Source organism: Mercenaria mercenaria, chromosome 16 (genome assembly GCF_021730395.1).
Source record: "Mercenaria mercenaria strain notata chromosome 16, MADL_Memer_1, whole genome shotgun sequence".
Classification (NCBI taxonomy): domain Eukaryota; kingdom Metazoa; phylum Mollusca; class Bivalvia; order Venerida; family Veneridae; genus Mercenaria; species Mercenaria mercenaria.
The window spans coordinates 43,205,745-43,231,280 of record NC_069376.1 but is presented as its reverse complement, the minus strand read 5'-3'; the positions used below and the strand labels follow the sequence as shown (position 1 = coordinate 43,231,280).

General features: G+C 36.0%; 1 protein-coding gene across 1 annotated transcript in view; it reads right to left on the bottom strand.

Moving 5' to 3' along the window:
* Window positions 1-25,536, bottom strand: part of LOC128549321 (nicotinate phosphoribosyltransferase-like) — a 55,034-nt gene that overhangs the window by 15,457 nt on the left and 14,041 nt on the right. Inside the window, exons 4-7 of the mRNA XM_053525906.1 lie at window positions 9,076-9,160; window positions 7,160-7,268; window positions 3,236-3,376; window positions 1,705-1,789 (exon numbers count right to left, since the gene is read on the bottom strand). Coding sequence (XP_053381881.1) covers window positions 1,705-1,789; window positions 3,236-3,376; window positions 7,160-7,268; window positions 9,076-9,160 — 420 coding nt within the window. The remainder of the gene's footprint in view (window positions 1-1,704; window positions 1,790-3,235; window positions 3,377-7,159; window positions 7,269-9,075; window positions 9,161-25,536) is intronic.

The window sequence follows — 25,536 nt, the reverse complement described above, 5'->3', positions numbered from 1 at the left end:
TTGGTACCCCCAGGGCAGGGCCTCTTTTCACCCTTGGGACATAATTTGAACAATTTTGGTAGAGGAACACTTGGAAAGGCAACATACTTAATATCAAAAGCCTACACCTTGCAGTTTTAGACAAAAAGATTTTTTTTCTATATAAGTCTATGTAAAACTTGAGACCCCGAGGGGCAGGGCCTCTTTTCATCCCAGGGACATAATTTGAACAATATTGGTAGAGGACCACAAGGCAATGCTACATACAAAATATCAAAGGCCTAGGTCTTGTGGTTTTAGACAAGAAGATTTTTAAAGCTTTTTACTATATAAGTCTATGTAAAATTTGTGATCCCCGGGGCAGGGCCTTTTTTCATCCAAGGGGCACAATTTGAACAATCTTGATAGAGGACCATAAGATGATGTAACATGCCAAATATCAAGGCTCTATGCCTTGTGATTTTGGACAAGATTTTTAAAGTTTTTCCTTTCAGTTGCCATGGCAACCAGAGTCCTGCATGGAATTAAATTCTTTGAACAACTTTGAAAGGGGACCACCCAAGGATCGTTACTGTGAAGTTTGGTGTAATTCTGCCAAGTGGTTTTCAAGAAGAAGATTTTTTTTAGAAAATGTTGATGGATGCTCGACACACGACGGACATTAAGCAGTCACAAAAGCTCACCATGAGCCTTTGGCTCAGGTGAGCTAAAAAAGCGTTATGGTTCTGGATGTTTTTTTCCTGGTCTTCTGATCATGACAAAACGTTTAAAGTTTCAAAGCTACAGCCTTTGAAGTTTAAAAGGGTCGTTATTCTGACAAAATGCAAAAGAGACTTAAGGTCTTGACCCACTTACATTAATGGCCATAAGTAAGAGTACAAAGTTGTCCTATTAAAACAAGAAATTGAGAAATCCAAGCTTTCTCCAAGTTATCCAGGGTCATAACTCTACTAAATGCAAGACAGAGTCATAGTTCCTAAGCTGTTTAAACATCTACTGATAATAAACATGTGTACAAAATTTTGAAGCTGTAGCTCTTAATAAATATTCAAGGAAAATGGACCTAAACAATGAATAATGTGAACAACCTTTGTAGATGGTTACATAAGGACCATTAATTTTGTGTGAAATTATTTCAAAATCGAACTAGCGGTTTAAGAGGAGATGTAATTTTAGCTCTGCAGCCCCTATGTGCAACCAAACAGAAAGATTTGATTAATTTTAAAAGAAGAAGAACACCCAAGGAACATCCAGACCAATTTTCTCCACCATATGGTTTCAGAGGAGATGTCATTTGAAGAAAAGAATGGATGGATGACAGACGGATGGATGACAGACGGATGAACAGATGCCAGACAAAGAGTTGTCGTAATAGCTCATCCCGAGCAGTTTGTGCTCAGGTGAGCTAAAAGGGGAAAAGGTCTAAGCAAGTGCCATTTGCCAAACCCTTTGGCATGTGGTTATTTAGGGGTACACATTATATGACAGGAAATATTGCTCTGTTAAATTCAATATTTCATACACAACTAAATACACATGCCACTTGATTTTTTTTTACCTAATTCTGCCTCTTTGTTTCAAAGGACATACTAATCCTCTATAGAAGGCCAAAGCTGCATTACTATAAATACTATAAATAAAAGAACTTCTAGTTTATGTAACAAAAGAAAACTATTATGTTTAAAAAGAATCCAACACTAAGGAAACATTTAAAAGGCTGCATACCTGTTGGTTTAGGGAATGAATTGTGTCTTCATTAATATCGTTACTGGCAACAATGGTTAGATGTTCAAACCAAGGGAGATCAAAACTGTAATAGACAAGGGAGGTAATATACAAGCGCCAATGGAAACTTTCAAAAGTTCAAAACACAAATGATCTTAAAGTAACGCAAAACAAAATTGACAGGAATTTATTATAGCTGTGTTCACTTAACTTCTGTATTCTCAAAACTAAATAATGTGAAATCATTTAATTCCATCTGCATAAAATGTTATTGTTTGTGCCAGAATGGCTACTTTGTGGGGATAAAAATTTGTGGATTTTAACTTCTGAACCTAAAATGTGTGGCAATTACACTTTTTTGTTGCTATTTGTATTCCTGGATTTACCCAACTACGAAATCCATGAAACATAGCCCCTGTTAATATCAATGATTTCACATTACTTGCAAAATCACTTTCAAAGTGTTTACTTGTTCTATCTAATTTACAAGCTGATCATACATTGTGCATACCAATGCCAAAGATAGAGAACATTTAGCTTCATGAAAATATCTCACTTTACAGAAAGGTCCTGAAATTCATAGCCAAATTTGAATTGCACGATTGTTCCTCCAATTCATTATCTGCTCCAGCCAGTACTTGCAACTTGCACAAGAAAAGAAATTGAATTCTGCTTCCTATAGGATTTGAACCCGTGACCTCCTTTTTAGTTTTGACAGACTCTTACCTCTATATCACTGCTAATTTTTTTAGCATACCTCTGACCAAAGACGGGATTTTCTTTTTACCATAACTTAAATGGCTTGGAAGATTTTTGCACCTTATTTATCTATTTACCCATTTCTGGAAACCATCAGACTGTTCCAAATGAATCTATACCACGATGACATAATCAAAAGTAAATGGTTGAGTTTTCTAAATAACCTGTTTATCTGACACAGTGTATAACAGATTTACTGAACTATTAATATACAGTCAAACTTTGTCCGCTAGAACTCGAGGGGGACCATTAAAATTAGTTTGAATTATCGATATGGATTTTGCCAGGACCTGACGATGAGTCTGAGGGAAGGGTGTTGTTTGAGTGAATGAAGTTCGACTGTACAGAGGATGTAAATATTATAATTGAGCCGTGCCATGAGAAAACCAACATAGTGGGTTTGCGACCAGCATGGATCCAGACCAGCCTGCGTATCCGCGCAGTCTGGTCAGGATCCATGCTGTTCGCTTTCAAAGCCTATTGGAATTAGAGAAACTGTTAGTGAACAGCATGGATCCTGACCAGACTGCGCGGATGCGCAGGCTGGTCTGGATCCATCCTGGTCGCAAACCCACTATGTTGGTTTTCTCATGGCACGGCTCATATATATATATATATATTATATATGTAACTATAAAGAAAAAGCAAAACAAACAAGCCTGTGAGTGGTATAAGAATATCTCACACCAGAACTTTTATTTGGAATACTCTTTTCCCATAGGTGAGAAAAAGTATGTCTTAAATCTATGATCTAGAAATGAAATGTACGTACGTTTGTGCCACTTTACGGAATGTATCTCTGACAATCTGTGAAAGGTATGATAAATCTCCACTATCTAGACGTATACCTAGTGCTCTGTAACCCAATTCTGATAGTGCAACCGCCACAGTACAAAAATTAGCCAACCCACTCCTGCAAATAAAATTAAATAAATTTGTATTAATGGCCACTATTTAAGATGCCAAAACAATTTCTTTTGGCCATTATGGAATTTTTATTAAAATGTAGTTGACCCGTAATGACAAATGGTAATTTCCATTTGTTTACGTTTTCGCCGAAAGGGATTTCAGCATTATCTCCGGTTGTTGTGGAAACCGTACATCCTAAGAGCTGTATTTACCACTGAAAAAATGTTGAAGTAACAGAAGAGAATATTATATATATGAGATTGCCCAGAAATCATCATTATCGGTCCACTACCAAAAACGAACAAAAAAAAGTTCAATGCAATATTCACAATTATACACATGACAGTTTAATTTCAAAAAGTTGAACTTTACTACAAAACTAAACAAGAGGGCCATGAAGGCCCTGTATCGCTCACCTGACCTATTGACCTAAAGATCATCAAGATTAACATTCTGACCAAGTTTCATTAAAATATGGTCAAAAATGTGGCCTCTAAGGTGTTAACAAGCTTTTCCTTTAATTTGACCTAGTGACCTAGTTTTTGACCTCAGCTGACCCAGATTTAAACTTGACCTAAAGATCATCAAGATTAACATTCTGACCAAGTTTCATTAAGATAAGGTCATAAATGTGGCCTCTACAGCGTTAACTAGCTTTTCCTTTGATTTGACCGGGTGACCTAGTTTTTGACCCAACATGACCCAGATTCGAACTTGATCTAAAGATTATCAAGTTTAACAATCTGATTAAGTTTCATACGATACAGTCATAAATGTGGCCTCTAGAGTGTTAACAAGCTTTTCCTTTGATTTGACCCCGTGACCTAGTTTTGACCCAACATGACCCAGATTCGAGCTTGACCTAAAGATCATCAAGTTTAACATTCTGGCTAAGTTTCATGAAGATACAGTCATAAATGTGGTCTCTAGAGTGTTAACAAGCTTTTCCTTTGATTTGACCTAGTGACCTAGTTTTTGACCCCAGCTGACCCAGATTTAAATTTGAACTAAAGATCATCAAGATTAACATTCTGACCAAGTTTCATTAAGATATTGTCATAAATGTGGCCTCTACAGTGTTAACTAGCTTTTCCTTTGATTTGACCGGGTGACCTAGTTTTTGATCCTACATGACCCAGATTCGAACTGGACCTTAAGATTATCAATATTAACATTCTGACCAAGTTTCATGAAGATATAGTCATAAATGCGGCCTCTACAATGTTAAAAAGCTTTTCCTTTGATTTGACAGGGTGACCTAGTTTTTGACCCCGGATGACCCAATATCAAACTTGTCCAAGACTTTTTTAAGGATAACACTCTGACCAAGTTTCATTAAGATTGGGCCAAAATTGTGACCTCTAGAGTGTTAACAAGCTTTTCCTTTGATTTGACCTGGTGACCTAGTTTTTGACCCCAGGTGACCCAATATCGAACTGGTCCAAGATTTTATTAAGGGTAACATTCTGACTAAGTTTCATTAAGATTGGGCCAAAAAATGTGGCCTCTAGAGTGTTAACAAGCTTTTCCTTTGATTTGACCTGGTGACCTAGTTTTTGACCCCAGATGACCCAATATCGAACTCGTCCAAGATTTTATTGAGGGTAACATTCTTACCAAGTTTCATTAAGATTGGGCTAAAATTGTGACCTCTAGAATGTAAACAAGCTTTTCCTTTTATTTGACCTGGTGAGCTAGTTTTTGAACCCAGATGACCCAATATCGAACTCATCCAAGATTTTATCGAGGGTAACATTCTGACTAAGTTTCATTAAGATTGGGCCAAAAATGTGACCTCTAGAGTGTTAACAAGCTTTTCCTTTGATTTGATCTAGTGACCTAGTTTTTGACCCTAGCTGACCCAGATTTAAATTTGAACTAAAGATCATCAAGATTAACATTCTGACCAAGTTTCATTAAGATATGGTCATAAATGTGGCCTCTACAGTGTTAACTAGCTTTTCCTCTGATTTGACTGGGTGACCTAGTTTTTGATCCTACAAGACCCAGATTCGAACTGGACCTTAAGATCATCAATATTAACATTCTGACCAAGTTTCATGAAGATAAAGTCATAAATGCGGCCTCTACAGTGTTAAAAAGCTTTTCCTTTGATTTGACGTGGTGACCTAGTTTTTGACCCCGGATGACCCAATATCAAACTCATCCAAGACTTTATTAAGGATAACACTCTGACCAAGTTTCATTAAGATTGGGCCAAAATTGTGACCTCTAGAGTGTTAACAAGCTTTTCCTTTGATTTGACCTGGTGACCTAGTTTTTGACCCCAGATGACCCAATATCGAAATGGTCCAAGATTTTATTAAGGGTAACATTCTGACTAAGTTTCATTAAGATTGGGCCAAAAATGTGACCTCTAGAGTGTTAACAAGCTTTTCCTTTGATTTGACCTGGTGACCTAGTTTTTGACCCCAGATGACCCAATATCTAACTCGTCCAAGATTTTATTGAGGGTAACATTCTTACCAAGTTTCATTAAGATTGGGCTAAAATTGTGACCTCTAGAATGTAAACAAGCTTTTCCTTTTATCTGACCTGGTGAGCTAGTTTTTGAACCCAGATGACCCAATATCGAACTCATCCAAGATTTTATCGTGGGTAACATTCTGACTAAGTTTCATTAAGATTGGGCCAAAAATGTGACCTCTAGAGTGTTAACAAATTGTTGACGATGGACGACAGACGGACGACACCGGACACAGGGTGATCACTAAAGCTCACCTTTGAGCACTTTGTGCTCAGGTGAGCTAAAAACACATCCAGAAGCTAGAAAATACACAGGATGAAATTTTTACATGTGTTTGGGGTGTCTACTCCTTCAGATTGTAAACTGTTTCTAATGAACTGCTTCCTATGCCCCAGCTTTGCCACATCACTGAAACTACACTTGGTTATGGTGCATATCAATTACGGTCTTTTGTTTTTGGGGAGGGGGTGGCAAGTGGGTTAAATCAAGACAATTTTGTTAAAACAAATATTGAATCTTTTCAGCTTGTATCATGAAGGAAAACCCCAGAATGCCCTATGTACACTAATTTAGGTGCAAGGCAGAACCAACCTCATTCTACAATCATGGTGGAAAGTTTTCCTTAAAATGAAAGAATTTTTTGTATCAAGAAAAATTTCAATCACACAGCAGTGACAGTCGAGTACATCAGAGCTTTAATCACTCTGTAAAAGGCAGCCCTGTCTTTTGAGTTAAGAATAAATCAACATGTGCAAAGATATTCATATTAACTCCTTTGTGAAATTTTCAAACAATAACATAATGTACCATTTGATCCACAAAACCCATAACAGCATTTTCACTAAATTTCTCTTTAGTTTGCAAAATCGACACTAAAGATAATGTTGCATGTCTTTCTAAAGGTCTCTATGAGTGGAAGTAGGAAATTAAACAATTTTAGGTCATCTTTAATATTGTCAATGCCATTGTTAACACACATTTTTTCACTGCCTCTTTTCTGGCCAACGAAAATGTGTCTGTTTTCCAAACATTTTACAAAAGCCTTTAAACTTTTAGCTTCTAAAATGGCTGAAAGTTATTATCGAAAAACACCTTTCAAAGCTGTTTTTGATGATAAAATCAAAACTGTTGTTCAAAATATTTTGGACAATTATAAAACTTCCTATGAAAACCTTTAGAGGCATTAAGAAAGATGCACGAATCTTTTAAAAATAACTATGTATTATCTTTTGAGAGAAATTGAGAAAAACTTGTTACAGATAAGTCAGATCAAACAGTAATTTAAACTTTTAGTCTTACCTGCTAACGTCATAGGTATCTATAAGAGCGAGGAAGCCATTTGGGAAAGCTTGTGCATATGATATAAAAGCTGCCAGCTCCCCTAAACTAACTTGATCAGGTAAAAATCCTGTAATAAAATATTTCACATCAGCAATATTAGAACCAGAAATGATGACCAATTACATAATGCATAGTCCACAACTAAACACCCCTGGTCACTTTGACCTTTAACCTTGGTCTTACTGATCCCTGAAACCACAATAAGACTCACAGTTCATTAACCTTGTCATGTATGATGTAGGTAATGATGCTAAACAACTATCTGCAGTTTCAGTCAAAGCCATTCAGTAAAAACATTATGCAGAATTTCTATGCATAAAAGGGACAAAGGGACTTAATTCATAAAATATGGTTGTGAGATTTCTTGCCCTTGTGTCATATGATGCAGGTGATGACGAGAAACAACTATTTTAAGTCTGAAGCAAATCCACCAAGTAATAATTGAGATAATTAAAGTAAATGAGAAGTGCATCAAAACTTTAACACTAATGCTGAAGCTTAATTTAAACACTTGGATGAGTAGCTCTCTATCATACACAATACTTCATCCAGCTAAAAACTGCATTTCAAATGAATAATACAGATTGCTTTTCATTTGTTTCTTTTAAAATTTTCTATGGATGAATTCAACACACCTTAGCCTGTACCTTTGAATCAGACATTCCTAGTTGAGTAAAATATCAGTTTATTTCAAACAAGAGGGCCATGAAGGCCCTGTATCGCTCACCTGACCTATTGCCCAAAAGATCATCAAGATAGTTTCATTAAGATATGGTCATAAATGTGGACTCTATGGTCATAAATGTGGACTCTAAACTGTTAACTAACTTTTCCTTTGATTTGACCCAGTGACCTAGTTTTTGACCCCACATGACCCAGATTTGAACTTGACCTAAAGATCATCAAGATTAACATTCTGACTAAGTTTCATGAAGATACAGTCATAAATGTGGCCTCCAGAGTGTTAACTAGCTTTTCATTTGATTTGACCTGGTGACCTAGTTTTTGACCCTACATGACCCAGATTCAAATTGGACTTTGAGATCATCATGATTAACATTCTGACCAAGTTTCATGAAGATACAGTCATAAATATGGCCTCTACAGTGTTAACATGCTTTTCCTTTGATTTGACCTGGTGACCTAGTTTTTGACCCCAGATGAACTAAATCGAACTTGTGCAAGATTTTATTAAGGGTAACATTCTGACTAAGTTTCATTAAGATTGGGCCAAAACTGTGACCTCTAGAGTGTTAACAAGCTTTTCCTTTGATTTGACTTGGTGACTTAGTTTTTGACCCCGGATGACCTAATATCGAACATGTCCAAGATTTTATTGAGAGTAACATTCTGACCAGGATTCATTAAGATTGGGCCAAAATTGTGACCTCAAGAATGTTAACAAGCTTTTCCTTTGATTTGACCTGGTGACCTAGTTTTTGACCCCAGATGACCCAACATCGAACTTATCCAAGATTTTATTGAAGGTAACATTCTGACTAAGTTTCATTAAGATTAGGCCAAAATTGTGACCTCTAGAGTGTTAACAAGCTTTTCCTTTGATTTGACCTGGTGACCTAGTTTTTGATCCGAGATGACCCAATATCGAACTCGTCCAAAAATTTATTGAGGGTAACACTCTGACCAAGTTTCATTAAGATTAGGCTAAAATTGTGACCTCTAGAGTGTTAACAGTCAAATTGTTGACGACTACGGACACGGTGATCACAAAAGGTCACCTTGAGCACTTCGTGCTCAGGTGAGCTAAAACGACTATACAATCTGGCTGCTTACTGCAGGTGGCTATTTAATACAGGTGACCATTAAGGCAGGTCAAACTGTAGTTCAAAGTGAAAATCCTCAGTATTTACTACCTATACATGGAGCTAACTTCTTTTGCCAGGCCATACATTTCTCTACAAAGTTCACCGCTGTGTTCGAGTCTTTAGGTAACAAATTCTGAAAAGAAAAAGTGAAAAAGAAAACATAATGAGCTGCACCGTAAGAAAACTGACATACAGCTCTTGTGACTAGCATGGATCCAGACCAGCCTGAGCATCCGCTAATGGTTTCTCTAATTGCAATACAGTTTGAAAGCAAACAGTATGGATCTTCACCAGACTGCACGGATGCACAGACTGGTCTGGATCCATGCTGGTCGCAAATGCACTATGTTGGTTTTCTCATGGTATGGCTCTGAGTTATTAATGTAAAGCAACAAGGGCAACAAACTGTCACAAACAATGAATGTGACAGCCAGTTACTTCTGACTTTGATTATTACTATACTTATTGAGCAGCCAAGTTTCCACTTGTCCAAATCTGAACTTATTCAAGGGATATAACTAAAAAGGCTAGTTATAGAATCTGGTGATTGTAATATGCCAGACTACATTCTGGCTGTTTGATGAACATGGATAGGAACTGCAAAGGTTTTTTACCCCTCATCATGCTGGACATGACTGATTCTTCAGGGCCTCCTCTGGGTTTTTCATACTTGTCGCCAACCTTTTCGCCAATTTGAACAAGAGGGCCATGATGGCCCTATATCGCTCACCTGTTATCATTGCACTTGAGGACAAGAAGGTCCTCAGAAAAAATATCTAAGTCCAAAGGACAGGAACAACAAAGGGAAGAAATTTAACCAAAAAGAAAAAAAAATGCTTACAAGGTACAGATATGTCAAAATACACCTAAAAATTGGAGGTACCATCCATGTTGTACCACAGAAAAGTGGTCTCGGTTTTTCCCTACGGCCAATAATAAAAAAGTTACTAAAAATAAGCTATTTATAGTAACGTAAAAGGGAAGTAATTAAAAAAAACAAATTATTGTAAGTGAACAAAATAAGGATCTGCCAAATAAATCTGTTGACATAAATGAAATTTCAGATCAGTATCTTCATTAGTTAAGGAGAAATACCCATTTTAATTTGAAATAAAGGGAGGTAATTTGAAATAAAATCAGTCCATAGTTACCTACCCTGATTGGCTCAGTCCAACTTATGACAATAATGAAATTTCAAATAAGTCCTATAAGTACTTACTGATATAAATCCATTTTGATTACAATCAGGGGAGGTAATCAGATATAAAATAACTCTGGAACCTATGATTGGATCTGATTTGTCATGGAATTCAAGACCTATTGTTGTTGAAGATATTTTGGAAGTTTGTATCAAATAAAACCATAAATGAAGTAAATATATGGCTGCAAAAGCCAAAATAGCCAATTTTGGACCTTTCAGGGGCCATAACTCTGGAACCCATTAAGGGATCTGGCCGGTTTAAAAAAGGAACCAAGATCTTATGGTGACACAAGTTTTGTGCAAGTTTGATTAAATTCAAATCATAAATGAAGCTGCTATTGTGCAGACAAGGTCAAAAAAGCTAATTCTGGCCCTTTCAGGGGCCATAACTCTGGAACCCATAATGGAATCTGGCCGGTTTAAGAAAGGAACCAAGATCTTATGGTGATACAAGTTGTGTGCAAGTCTGGTAAAAATCAAATCATAATAAAGCTGCTATTGTGCAGACAAGGTCAAAATTGCTAATTTTGGCCCTTTCAGGGGCCAAAAACTCTGGAACCCATAAAGGAATCTGGCCAGTTCAAGAAAGGAACCAAGATCTTATGGTGATACAAGTTGTGTGCAAGTTTGGTAAAAATCATATCATAAATAAAGCTGCTATTGTGCAGACAAGGTCAAAATAGCTAAATTTGGCCCTTTCAGGGGCCATAACTCTGGAACCCATAATGGGATCTGGCCGGTTCAAGAAAGGAACCGAGATCTTATGGTGATACAAGTTGTGTGCAAGTCTGGTTAAAATAAAATCATAAATGAAACCACTATCGTGCAGACAAGAAATTGTTGACGGACGGACGGACGGACGGACGGACTGACGGACGCACAGACGACGGACGACGGACGAAGGGTGATCACAAAAGCTCACCTTGTCACTATGTGACAGGTGAGCTAAAAAGTTGGAGCCACTTTAGTGCCATTTTTGAGCCAAAGTTCTGAGCCACTTTTATTTCTCTTAGTTGGCTGTCAAATTGTGCATAGAGAAATAAAATATAGTAAATAATTTCTTTTGAAGATGTATTAGTTCATTGTAGAAGTAAATTCAATTTGTAGTTGGATACAAATGACACAAATCATTTCCTTAGTTTAAGAATCATATCTATCCATGAATTACCAATATTCCAGGACTCATTTATTTTCGGAAAGGAAAATTCGTAATTTTTTCTATTTTAGAAGGTCGAGTTGAACACTCATCTGATGATTTTTAAGAAGCCATGGTAGCAAGTGATATCTTCCAGTTTCTGAACATTTGTTGTTGTTGTTGTTGTTTTTCCTTTATGTCATTATACAGCTGACAATAGTCTCTGGGTGTATATTTTTCTCTTTGTGGAAATTATTCTCTAGGTATACTTAACACTTAATAAGTCACTGTGTGAAGTTGGTCGCTTTAATTTTTAAAATCTTCTGGTGTCTTTAATAAATTGCTGAAACAGCTTCTGAATTTCTGCCCCAAACTCCCTCCTCCCCTCTACATTGCCTATCAGAACTTTCAGGTTTATATCTGCCACCGGTTCACCGTGTCTGTTTGAAGCCTCTTCAACTTCTGTTTCTAGTTTCTTTCTCTGTGTTTCATATTCTGGACATTCAAATATTTACCAGGTCCAGGATACAAATTGAGGCTGTTGACTGTTTTTGTTTTCGGATTCATCGTTAAAATCTTTTATGAAAACTGAGGAATTACAAAATTATCTAATATATTTGCAAAAAGTAACAAATTAAATGTATCTTTCGTACTTATTAAAAATTCGTCAGTCATACAACTGCATGCCACAAACATGTCGATCTTTTTTGTAAAAATCACAATACATAAAGTACACGGTGATCAGCCTTAATTTTGGTGAATTTTCGGCAGAGTTCAAACATACAAGCTGGCAGATGTTTTGATTACTGATTAACCATCAGTTCACACATTATTACGCAATTATATTCTCAAAGTGTCAACCAACTTCAACAGTCGAATTGTCAAATTACACCGCCTAGACTGGTTATCGATTTTATTCACTACCAGCGCCTAGGTAAACACGTGTATCGGGAACCAATTATTGGGCCGCTTATATCACTACGGAAAAAAAACAAATGACGAGAAAAAAAACTATGCGCCACTTATTTTCGCCAGTTTGCAAAATTTAGCGCCAAATTCTTAAAATTATCGCAAATGGCGACATTGGCAACCGACAGCGGAGGCCCTGTTCTTCCTTTGGGACCCGTGTTGTCTGATCATGATCTGCACTGTTCGCTATTCAATTAGTATCTTTTAGGTAAGCACCCCTTTAAACAGTTAATGGTACTGTCCAAATTGAAAGATGGACAAGTCCATTATAGAAATTTAGCACTGGGTAAGGGTTAAATGGAGACTGTCAATTTTCACAAGTTTAAGTTATTGACAAGGGCATTAAGAAAAGACAAAAATAAATAAGAGGGTCATGATGACCCTGGATCGCTCACTTGAGTAATATGAGCCATATTTTTCAAATAGAAAACTGATGCTAAAATATTAAGAAGGTAGGTCAGTAGGTCACATTCATGGTAACTGAAAGTCAGTTTTAAGATCGGTGTGCAAAACTGTACATGTCATTCAAATTTCAAGGCTGTACCTTAAAAAACAAGAAAGTAGGTCAGTAGGTCAAGGTCACAGTCAAGTGATCCCTAATTGCTTGGGGTCATCAGGTAATTATAATTAAACAGTCTTGGAAATATGATCTGATAATTTTTCCTATATAACTCATAATTATAACAAGTGACCCCCAGGGCGGGGCCTCTTTTCACACCAGGGGCATAATTTAAACAAACTTGTTAGAGATCCACCAGGTAATGCTCTATGCGATTTTGGACAAGAATATTTTTGAAGTTTTTCCTTTCGGTTGCCATGGCAACCAGAGTTCTGCATGGAATTAAATTCTTTGAATAATTTTGAAAGGGGACCACCAAAGGATCATTCCTGTTAAGTTTGGTGTAATTCTGCCCAGTGGTTTTCAAGAAGAAGATTTTTTTAGAAAATGTTGACACACAACACACAACGGACATTGAGTGGTCAAAAAAGCTCATCATGAGCCTTTGGCTCTTTGGAAGAAAAAAATTGAAGTTCAAATTTGGCAATCCCTTTACCTTTACCTTTTTGCATCAATTCAAGAGCTGACAAACTTTTTTTAAGAAAAAATAAATTTTCCCCCTCATTGAAATTTCAATCCCTTTAAACACGGGGCTGCGGGAAAAGAAAATTATTCTATAAAGAGCTGTAACGTTTAATGTCTTTGGGGCCCCTAGGCAAGTTTTGGTTAATCTTTTTTGGCCCACAAATTTTTTTATGTGGAATAAAATCTTTCTGTGGTTTATTCTTTCCCTGTTATCCCTTAAAAAAAGCCAATCACTATAAAAAATTTTTTTTTTTACAAAAAAAAAATTATTTTCCCAAAAAAAAAAAAAAAAGCTTTTTTTTCCAAAAAAAAAAACCCAACTTTTTCCCCAAATGTCCCCGTGATCCAAGATATTTGAGATGTATATAAGGGACAGTATAAAATTTTTTTTTATGCCCCTTGCCCAATTTTTTTTTTTCTGAAAAAAATTTTAAATGGTACAACCCCATTTTCGGGGGGTTTTGGGGGGGCCCCTTTTTTTTAAAAATTTTTTTTAAAAAGATTTTTTTTGGTATTTCAAAAATTTTTTTCTGTTGCTTTATAATGGGTTTTTTAAATTTTAAACAAAAATTAAAAAAAAAAAATTTTTTTTGGGAAAAAAAAAAAAATTTAAAATTTTGAAAAAAAAAAAAAAGTTTTTTGAAGGTTTTTTAAATTTTTCATTTTTTTGGAGTTTATTTGTTTCGGGGGTGTCCGGGGGCCCGAGCGGGTGTTTTTTATCAAGGGTTTTTTTTTGGGTTTTGTTCAGATCTGTAAAAATAAAAATGACTGCCCCTTAAGAAAACCCCACACTTGATTTTTCTCATGCTTGAATTTTTAAGCTTTGCCGTAAAAATTTTCATAAACTTTTTTAAAAAAAATTCAAAATTTTAAAAAGGGGATTACTCTGTCAAAATTTTAAATCAGGGGTTTTTGGGGAATTATTTCTTCTTGTGTAGATTTAAAGGGGTTAAAAAAAACCCGGGGGCTCCGGAAATTTTGAAAAATAAATTTGGGGCCAAACAAAAATCCTGACATCGGCGCTCCCCCACCCACTGCTTTTCCCAATTTTAATATTTTTTTTAAAAACGAGATAGAGAAAAGATTTAACATGTCATGCATTTAAAAACGGGAAGTTCCCGGTCCCCGCGTGTTTCCATAAAATTGAAGACAGTTTTTTCCCAGTTTTTAAGTGTATTGTTACTTTTTTTTAAAATTTTTCGTTTTTTTTCCGAAAAAAATTACTTGAAAAGGGTAAAATTTCCGGGCATTGGCCCCCTTTGTGCGTAACTAGCTAAAACCCAAAGAAAATTTGGCCCGGGTCCGTTTAACGGCAGATACGGGGGTGAGGGTTTCCTCATTTTTTTGACGGAATTCTATAAAAAAAATTACAGGGACACATTTTCTCTCCCTAAACAGTTCGGTTTTTTTAAGAATATTTTCCCCGGGGCCGGGCCCCCCGAATTTTGTTAAACTTTTCTATGAACGTTTGAAAATCAAATTTTTTCCCGCGGGTTTTAGTCCCCAAAAGGTCACGCGTTTTGGGGGCCAGGTTTATTTCTTTTTCATTATGTTTTTTATTTTAATTGCAGCTACATTTTAAAAGTTATTTTGTTTCTTCTGATGTAAAAAAATTTCATTTTTGAAACTTTTTTTAAAAAGCCCGATTTGTTTAAAAGCACCCCCCCGGTTTTCTTTATCATTGTTTTTGCCGGGCCTTTTTTTTTTTTCTTTTTTTCCTTTTTTGAACCTTTGGGGGTTTGAAAAAAAAAACGATTTTCTGCACTTTTTTTAAATTGGAGCTGCAAAAAAATTGAATTTTTGTTTTTTTTTTTCAAATCAAGTAATTTTTAAAAAATATTTTGTTTGGTTTTTTTTCCGTGTGTTTGTTTTCTTTAAAAATCAAAGACCTTAATTTTAAAATTTATAACTCTTTGTTTTAAATGAGGGCCTTTTTTTTTTTTCCCCATGATGAAACATAGCCTTTTGAAATAAACCATCCATCGGATTTTAAAATTTAAAGAAGTGGATCCCAGTCAAAAATGATTTGGATCCAGTAAAACTTTTTGGGGGAAAACCAGTCCAAAAAAATGTTTAATACCCTTTTCAAATCGGCGGTTTTGCAAACATTAAAGGGGTGGGGCCGGGGTAGGGGGACTGATTGCGTCAGTGTAATTACGGGGCCGATTTTCAAAATGGGCAGTCAGGGGCTGTTCGACACGTTTATTGATTTTTGAAAGGGTGCGCCCAACCCAAATTTTCCCGCTTGGTGTAGATGGTTTATTTGATTTATACAGACAAAAATTTTTTAATTTTTTCCCATTTTTACGGGACCGGGTTTTTTTTTTTTTTTTTCACTTTAGGGAAACGGTTTGAAAAAAATTAAAAAAACGGGCCAAAAAAGGGCCAAAAAAGGAAAAAATTTTCCCAAGGCCCCGTAAAAAAAATACTTAAAATTTCAAGTCAAATTTCTTTTTTAAACCCCCCCAAAAAAAATTTAAGTTTAAAAAAAGGGGGGAACCCCTGTCAAAATTTTAAAAACAGAGGTATGGGGATTGGGTTTTTCCTAGGGTTAGCTTGATAGTAATTTTCTACTTTTAAACTTTTATATAAAATAAGTTAAAAGTTTTGATAGTAACAGAGGATTGACTTTATTAAAAAAAATTCAACCCCAAAAGGTTTACGCCCACCCCCCCAAAATTGGGAGGGGGTTGGGGAAATTCAATAGCTCTACTTTTTTTTTCCAAAAAAATCAAAATAATTAAAAAAACAAGAAAATATTGAAAAAAAAAATGGAAAGCTCCCCCAAAAAATAATTGTTGCCATTTTTTTTTTTTAAACCCTTTTGCTGTGGCAGCAAGTGTTTTTGCCTTTTCGACCCCGTGCTGCACATTTGTGCAGGCTGTTCATTTATCAGGTCTGCCCCCGTTTGCTAACTTTTTCCCCAGGGCAGGGGAAGATTTTTTAATTTTTAAGGTTAAAATTTTTTTCAAACCCCGGGCGGGGTTTTTTAAACCCAAATTGTGGTTAAGGGTTTTAAAAATGAATTTATTGACCAATCCTTTTTTTTGAAAATTTAGTGGGGGAAAGGGGGTTTTTTTTTTTTTTAAAAAATAAAAAAATAGAAAATCAAAATAATTTAGGCACTTTAATTGTATTTTTACTAAAGGGTTTTAAATTTAAAAAAAAAAAGGGCAAAAATTTTCATTGAACAAGGGCTGTTTTTTTTGACAGCCAATGCTCTATTTTGAATCGTTGTCCGAAGCAGGGAAAATTTTCTCTTTTTCTTTAAAAAAATTTTCTATCGTTTCAATTTCCCGTATCTGCCTTTGGTTTTTTAAGATAAATTTTTAAAATTGCATGGGCCCAAAATATAAAACAGAAGGTTTTTTTTAAATACCCAAAAGGGGGGGCATTTAAATTTTTCAAAATTTCATATCCCGAGTTGGGGACTTGATTTCTATCCCCCTAGTTTTTTAACCCCCCCAAAGGGGCCCCCATTTGAAGTTTTTTTTTTAAAAAAAAATTGTTTTTAGGTTTTGGAGATAGTAACTTGCATAACAAAAAATAACCAGGATTTTCTAATTTTTTAAGTGCAAAAGGCGGGGTTTTTTTGTCCAAAAAAACATGTAGGGCATTTTTAAAGTTTTCTACCCTCCCCCCCCCCCCCCCCCCCCCCCCCCCCCCCCCCCCCCCCCCCCCCCCCCCCCCCCCCCCCCCCCCATTTTAAGAAAAATTTTGTTTATTAAGGCAATGTGTTTTAAAGGAAGTTAAATTTTTTTTTCTTACAATTTAAAAAAATTTAAACAAAAACCCAGCATGAATATTTTGGGAAACTAGAACAGGAATTTCCCAAAGGGCAAAAACTTTTAAGTGTTTTTTGTAAGTGTTATTTGGACATTTAATTTTTTAAAAATTACAACAGCTTAGAACTTGACTAGCCTTTTAAGTTAAAATTTAAGAGAAAGGGAACTGAAAAACAGAAAGTCTAGGGTTTATTTATATATTTACTGGTGGACAATTTTTCCTAAATTACAACCCCCAAACCCCCCAATTGTATCTTGACTTTCCTTGTTTCTTGCCCGCTGCAAATTAATAGTAACCCAAAAAAAGGGGCAGAATGCCCAAAAACAAGGGAAAAAAAATTGTTCCCCGTAAAAAATTTCTAGTTTTTTCTTTATGACAAAATCAATTAAATAGAGGGAAACAATTGAGGGCCCAATTGGGGGGGGCCCCACCCCTTTAAATTTGGGGAAGATTTAAAAGATTCTAATGGAAATTTTTGCTTTAGTTTTTTAAAAAAGGTTTTCTCAGAAAGGTATTAAAAGTCCTTGGTTCTTTTTGTTTTAAAAAAGCACTGGCTTCCAAAAGAAAAGTTCTTGTAAAATCAATTTCCCGTGTTGAAACAAGCAATGTCATGGGTTTTTAAGGGAAAATTTTTTGTTGAGTTTTTAGATCAAATCAAACAAGAAAATATTTTATGCTGTAACAAAAAAAAACAATTTTCAAGAAAACTTTATTATGCCCTTTAATTGTCATTCATTTTTAAAGATTTCTATCAGTTGCAACAATGCTGGACTGTAGATTTTTCTCGCACTGGTGTATTATAAGCTATCATATCCACAGGATGAGTCTGCCCAGAAATTACAAAAGCTTTATCATATAATATCTACGAATAATTTATATTTCTCGAAATATTGTTGGGTTTAATACTGTTTTTCAGTAATTTACATGACCGCTGTTCCCTTATGTCTAATGCAAGTTACTACTGCCCCTTGTTTGACTTCCCCACAAGAATCATGGGTGGAGGACAAACTGAATTACTTATTTTATATTTTCTAAACTTTAGCCTGCTGCATGGCGGCATGCAAGTACATTTTTTGTAATTCTGCCTTCGTGACCAGTGCAGACCAAGATCAGACAATAATACAGTATTATCATATACAGCTTTTTACAGGTTGAACCATCCATTAAACTACAACTAAAGCTGTTTTAAAAACTTCTTGTACCTCAATTAACCAAGAAAAATAATAGCAATTTTGCAGCAATTACATCTAAGGAACAGTGCTGGGAAAAATTGCAGATTATAAAGATTGTAGCTTGGAAGTCTGGGATACATATTATACAGGTAAATTACATAAACCGTTGTTATACTTCTGTGCCTCTGTGTTTGTATTTCCTGGGTATGACTGGAGAAATACTAAAGCACCTTTTTATGGAAGGGTGGGGAGCAGGGTAGGGAAGATATGAAAAATGGTGGATGACGACAGGTGAGTGAAACAGTTCCACTTATTTTTGAATAGTCAAGTTCAAAAACTTTGCCCAAGCAGGACGTGGAAACAGATGCTAACATTGATATAGATGTTGATGAATAGGTGAGTGCAAAAGCTCTACCTATTCTTCAAATAATTGGCCTAAAAGTCCATGAAATACTAACCAAGCATACCCTACAAATAAAAGCCCCCGCTCCACTGGCGCCAGACCAGAAAGAAAATGCCTCTGTACATGTTATTACCTACCCTAGGTATTCTATAAGAACCATGGTCATGAACGGGAAAATCATACTAACCCGTTTCAATTGTAAATTTCTCAACTAAATGCGCAGTTCGGTGAATGGGTACATAGTATATTGAACAAGCGATAATTTATCTTCCATCGTGCACCAGTCACATTGTCTCAATACTCCATATTGCTGAGATTATCAACATATTTTATGCCTTCGTCAACGTTACAGAAAAAACTTGCTTGACCTTCCCTAATGAACATCCGGTCTAGAGGTCACGGCAATGTGCACATGTTTGGCGAAATGTAAACAAACAAAAGCAGAATTTAAAAAAATCACATTTTTACAATAAAATCCGAAATGATGAATGAAATTTATCTTGTATATGATCTTCAATTTGAAATCGTACATTGGTCTGCATCTGTTCTGTTTATTTTATTCATTTTGCACATTTATGCTGCATTTTCACATTTTAGCGAACACGTGTAGTATAATGACGATTGACATACATTTTCACATTAGCCAATCAGAATGGTTTTGTAATCTAGAACGGAAATTCACCAGGGAAGTTCAAGCAAGTTTTTTTATGTAACGTTGAAATAACTATAAACTACGCGTTGTTTTTCTAAGATAAGTGTATTGAAGAAATGTGACCGGTACACAATGGAAGATAAATTACCACTTGTTTGATATCCATAGTACACATTTACCGAACTGCATGTTTTAGGTATGAAATGGGCGATTGAAACGGGTTAGTATATTTTCCCGTTCATGACCATGGTTCTTATAGAATACCTAGGGGTAGGGTATAACATGTACAGAGGCATTTTCTGTCTGGTCTGGCGCCAGTGCCCCGCTCCATTAACATTCCGTACCAATTTACATGAAACTAGAAATGCGTCCATGGGACACAGATGCCCCCACTACATGACATTAAAATGACAATTTTTTCCCAGGTCAGGGACCAAAAACTCTAGGTCAAATACTTTTGGAGCTACGCACGACACAACATTAAAATGACCCATTTTTAACTAAGTCAGTGGCTATAACTCCTACATGACTGAATGAATCCGGACGCGAAACCCCAGGTGCACAACTGCATATACTGACCAACATTCCTGTAAACTTTGATGATTCTAGGTCAAATACTTTTGGAGCTTTGCGCGACACAACATTAAAATGACCAATTTTTTACTAAGTCAGGGGCCATAACTCTTACATGACTGGATGAATCCGGACGCGAAACCCCAGGTGCACAACTGCACATGCTGACCAACATTCCTGTAAACTTTGGTGACTCTAGGTCAAATACTTTTGGAGCTATGCGCGACACAACATTAAAATGACCAATTTTTTACTACGTCAGGTGCCATAACTCCTACATGACTGGATGAATCCGGACCCAAAACCCCAGGTGCACAACTACACATGCTGACCAACATTCCTGTAAAGGTTTATGACTCTAGGTCATATACTTTTGGAGCTAGGCCCGACACAACATTAAAATGACTAATTTTTACAAAGTCAGGGGCCATAACTTCTACATGACTGAATGAATCCGGACGCGAAACCCCAGGTGCACAACTACACATGCTGACCAACATTCCTGTAAAGTTTTGTGACTCTAGGTCATATACGTTTGGAGCTAGGCGCGACACAACATTAAAATGACCAATTTTTACAAAGTCAGGGGCCATAAGTTCTACATGACTGAATGAATCCGGACGCAAAACCCCAGGTGCACAACTACACATGCTGACCAACATTCCTGTACAGTTTTGTGACTCTATGTCAAATACTTTCAGAGCTACACACGACACAACATTTTCGTAAGGACGGACGGAAGGACGGACAGACAAGAGCAAATCTATATGCGCCCCCCCAAAGTGGGGGCATTAAAATGTAACTCATTGGGACTAAGCTTTTGTTTTCTATCCATTCGATTAGAGAAATAATCAAAATTAAATATTATTGTCCAAATAAAAACTATTTCAAACTCCTATAACATAATGATTCATTTTGTACAAAAGGGAAAATTAAGGCTCGAAGTCGCTCACTTGTCTATGAAGCTTGGGTTTCATTTGGGATTTATCCCATCCTACATCCCAACAAAAAAAAAAAAAAAACTCTTTTAGTTTCTTATATCATGAGCTGGCATAATCATGGCATCATCCCCTATACAGAATGAATGTATATCTATCTCGTCCATAACCACCACCCCTAATGGCTTCTGCAACTTATAGATATGATTTATAACATTCTGAATGAATGATAAATTTGCATATTTATTATGCCCCTTTATGTATTTTCATTCATTCTGTAATGATAGGGGTCGAAAACAGGTTTATGCCCGTGAGTTTCTACACCATCCACATATACCAATACCTCGCCCTGGTGAACTAAAACAAGCTGTTAGATAAGACTGTGCTGAAGATGTTACCTGAAAGCTTCAATTTATTTTCCGAGTACACTAGGATATATATGTTTATACACACAATATGAAATCATGACAACTTTACAAACACTCACTTTAGGTATTTAACCCTCAAAGACGAAGTTAAGAGCATTTTCTGTTAATTAGGTATTGTTGTATACTATTTCAGCCTCCGTAACCTTTAGCCTGCTGGCAGCAAGTGATTCTGCCTTTGCCACTAGTGCAGACCATGATCAGCCTGCACATCATGGTCTGCACTGTTCGCTATTCAGTCAGTAAATTTTCAGTGAACACCCCTTTGAATAAGAAGTGGTACTGCCTAAATTGAATGATGGATCAGTCCATTTTAGAAATTTAGCAGGGTAAAGGTTAATGGCACTAACTCATATATACAAGAACATGTCTGAAATGGCATGCAGTGATACATCAACCAAAAGAACTTGTCAATTATCTGTATCGCTCCACCACCTTTAGGGCCCCAGTTTCCCTAACATTTTCAAGCTTCAAATTTTCTTTCCTTCAATTTTCAAACTGTGATTTTGATGCAAAACTTTAATTTTCAGACAGTGATATTGATGCAAAACTTGAATTTTCAGGCAGCCATTTTGTAAAACTTGAATTTTCAGACACTGGTACAAAACTTGAATTTACAGACAGTGAAATATAATTTGCTTTCAAGTTATTATATAATGGCAAACAATTGAGCCGCTCCATGAGAAAACCAACATAGTGCGTTTGCGACAAACATGGATCCAGACCAGCCTGCACATCTGCACAGTCTGGTCAGGATCCATGCTGTGTGCTAATGGTTTCTCTAATTGCAATAGGCTTTAAAAGCGAACAGCATGGATTCTGACCAGACTGCGTGGATGCGCAGGCTGGTCTGGATCCATGCTGGTCACAAATGCACTATGCTGGTTTATCATGGCACAGCTCAGTTTAAGAATTTTAGAGATTGTAAGGAGAGGTCAGCAAAATAAAATAATAAGCAAAATGTAGCAGAAATTTTGTCAGTCAAAACAAAAGTATTCTATACAGAACACTAAAACAGTTCCATGCAGGTAAAGGGACTTGCCCACAGGCTACAGAATAATGCCCCCTCCCCATCTCCTTACCACTAAAAAAAAATTGCTCCATTAAGGGTATTAGAAATTACAAACAAAAAATAACTTATGTAAATACTTCTGCATTCCTGTTTTCTCTGATATTTTCCAGAAAAAGTACTGTCAACTAAAAAACAATAAATCCTTGTCAATGATGGCCTCCATTCAAAGTGATGAACTTTTAATTAAAATGCTTTTCAAAATATCAAAATTAATATTTTGTTTGTATTGTTTGTCCTTTCCAGCATTCATTTCATAATTTCAACCAATCATAGTGATATAACTGAATATGGCTGAAGCTGCTGTCGGTTTACCACTTAATAGCCTTGTGAACTGAATAATTATAAAGTCGATAAAAAAGGGGTATAATTTTGTAAATATATATGTATAGTTATGTAACCTGTGCACTGCATATCTGATCGTCACAGCGAACAAGTGAGTGAAGTTTTAATCCATAATTATACAACCTTAACCAAATCAGACTGCCGGCACTGATGTCAGCACTGAGGCGAGCCTAATACCTCTATCTATTCTTCAAACTTAAAATATGCTGTACAAATTGTTGTTCTTTAAGATGTACTATGTTCATCTTTCACTCATTTGATATTGATTTAAATCTAGAAAATCCTCACCAAATATATTTAATTTGGCATACTGTCAAATCATTTAATTTCGTGGGCATGAAATTCCGTGGTTTTTGTCAGAATGGCTATTTCATTGGGATATGAATTCGTGGATTTCAATTTCTGAACATAAAATGAATGGGAATTTTACTTGTTCATTGGGATTAAATTTCTTGGATCGACTGAACCGTGAAATCCACGAAAATTAGTCCCCCACGAATATTAATGATTTCACAGTAGTATATAAACTAAATTGTGTGTTTTTATAGATTCAATCACAATTAAATGTCATTCTATAGTCTTTTTTTGAGGCATAAAATATTCATGTAGGGATAACACATGTTTTACATGTTCTAACAGCTGCAAAACTGCAAGGAACTGGTCGGTGCCCCAAGCCCAGAAGGGCTAGTGTACCAGTGCATCCCAAGGGATTCTGAAGATGTTAAAACACAAAATAAATAATTTGCTAATCTAGCATAAAATGTTTCAGAACTAAACAAGAGCACCGCAATAAGGAGCAATATTCGGAGCAGTAGTTTTCCATTTAGGGCACACCTGCTACATAATTTCAGTTGCGGAGAATTCCATTTACATGGATGTTGTAACTGTGTGTGTTGCTTTTTAATTTTAGCCATTTTAATAATTTAAGAAATAAATTAAAAACAAGAGGGCCATGAAGGCCCTATATCGCTCACCTGCCCTACTGACCTAAAGATCATAAAGATTAAAATTCTGACCAAGTTTCATTAAGATACAGTCATAAATGTGGCCTCTAAAGTGTTAACTAGCTTTTCCTTTGACTTGACCAGGTGACCTAGTTTTTGACCCCACATGACCCAGATTTGAACTTGACCTTAAGATCATTAAGATTAACATTCTGACTAAGTTTCATGAAGATACAGTCATAAATGTGGCCTCTTAGAGTGTTAACAAGCTTTTCCTTTGATTTGACCTAGTGACCTAGTTTTTCACCCCACCTTACCCAGATCTGAATCTTATCTAAAGTTCATCAAGATTAACATTCTAAAGAAGTTTCATTAAGTTATGGTCATAAATGTGGCCTCTGGAGTGTTAACTAGCTTTTCCTTTGATTTGACCTGGTGACCTAGTTTTTGACCCCACATGACCCAGACTTAAATTTGACCTAAAGATCATCAGGATTAACATTCTGACAAAGTTTCATAAAGATACAGTCATAATGTCGCCCCTATAGAGTGTTAACAAACTTTTCCTTTGATTTGACCTAGTGACCTAATTTTTCACCCAATCTGACCCAGATTTATAAGTGGCCTATAGCTTATCACGATTAACATTCTGACCAAGTTTCATTAAGATATGGTTATAAATGTGGCCTCTGGAGTGTTAACTAGCTTTTCCTTTGATTTGACCTGGTGACCTAGTTTTTGTTTTTACATGACCCAGATTCAAAGTGGACCATATGATCATCAAGATTAACATTCTGACAAAGTTTCATGAAGATATGGTCATAAATGTGGCCTCTGGAGTGTTAACTAGCTTTTCCTTTGATTTGGCAGGTGACCTGTTTTTTTATCCTACTTGACCCAGATTCAAACTGGACCTTAATATCATCATGATTAACATTCTGACCAAGTTTCATGAAGATTGGGTCAAAATTGTGACCTCTAGAGTGTTAACAAGCTTTTCTTTTGATTTGACCTGGTGACCTAGTTTTTGACCCCAGATGACCTAATATCAAATTTATCCAAGATTTTATTGAGGGTAACATTCTGACCAAGTTTCATTAAGATAGGGCCAAAATTGTGACCTCTAGAGTGTTAACATGCTTTTCTTTTGAATGATCTGGTGACCTAGTTTTTGACCCCAGATGACCCAATATCAAACTCGTCCAAGATTTTATTGAGAGTAACATTCTGACCAAGTTTCATTAAGATTGAGCCAAAATTGTGACCTCTAGAGTGTTAACAGTCAAATTGTTGACGACGACGATGGACACAGGGCGATCACAAAAGCTTACCTTTGAGCACTTCGTGCTCAGGTGAGCTAACAAAACAAAGTTAAAGACCTGGTATACTAATAAATGCGTTGCATGCGTAATAAGTTCTCGGTCAAAATTCACCAATTTTTATATGCATTTTCCCAACGGATAGCTCTGAAATATAGACCGATACATCTATTAGATAAAAAGATCTTGCTTCAACATTTCTTTCACATTTTTAACCGAGTTCAAACTAGACATTTCCAGATTCTCATGACAGGGAGTTGTGTCATAGCTCCATGCTCATGGTCATGTTACCCGAAACAAACAATCATTTTGAAGTTATATGTCCTACTAGCTGTTGTATTGAATCGCCAATATGTATCGTGTATTGATCCTTCTTTATTGCAATACTTATCATAATCGATTTTTTTCCATTCAATACACAGCCTTAGTATTAACACTACTATGCGTTAATGTTAAAAATAGTACACAATGTATACATGTACAGATTAAAACCC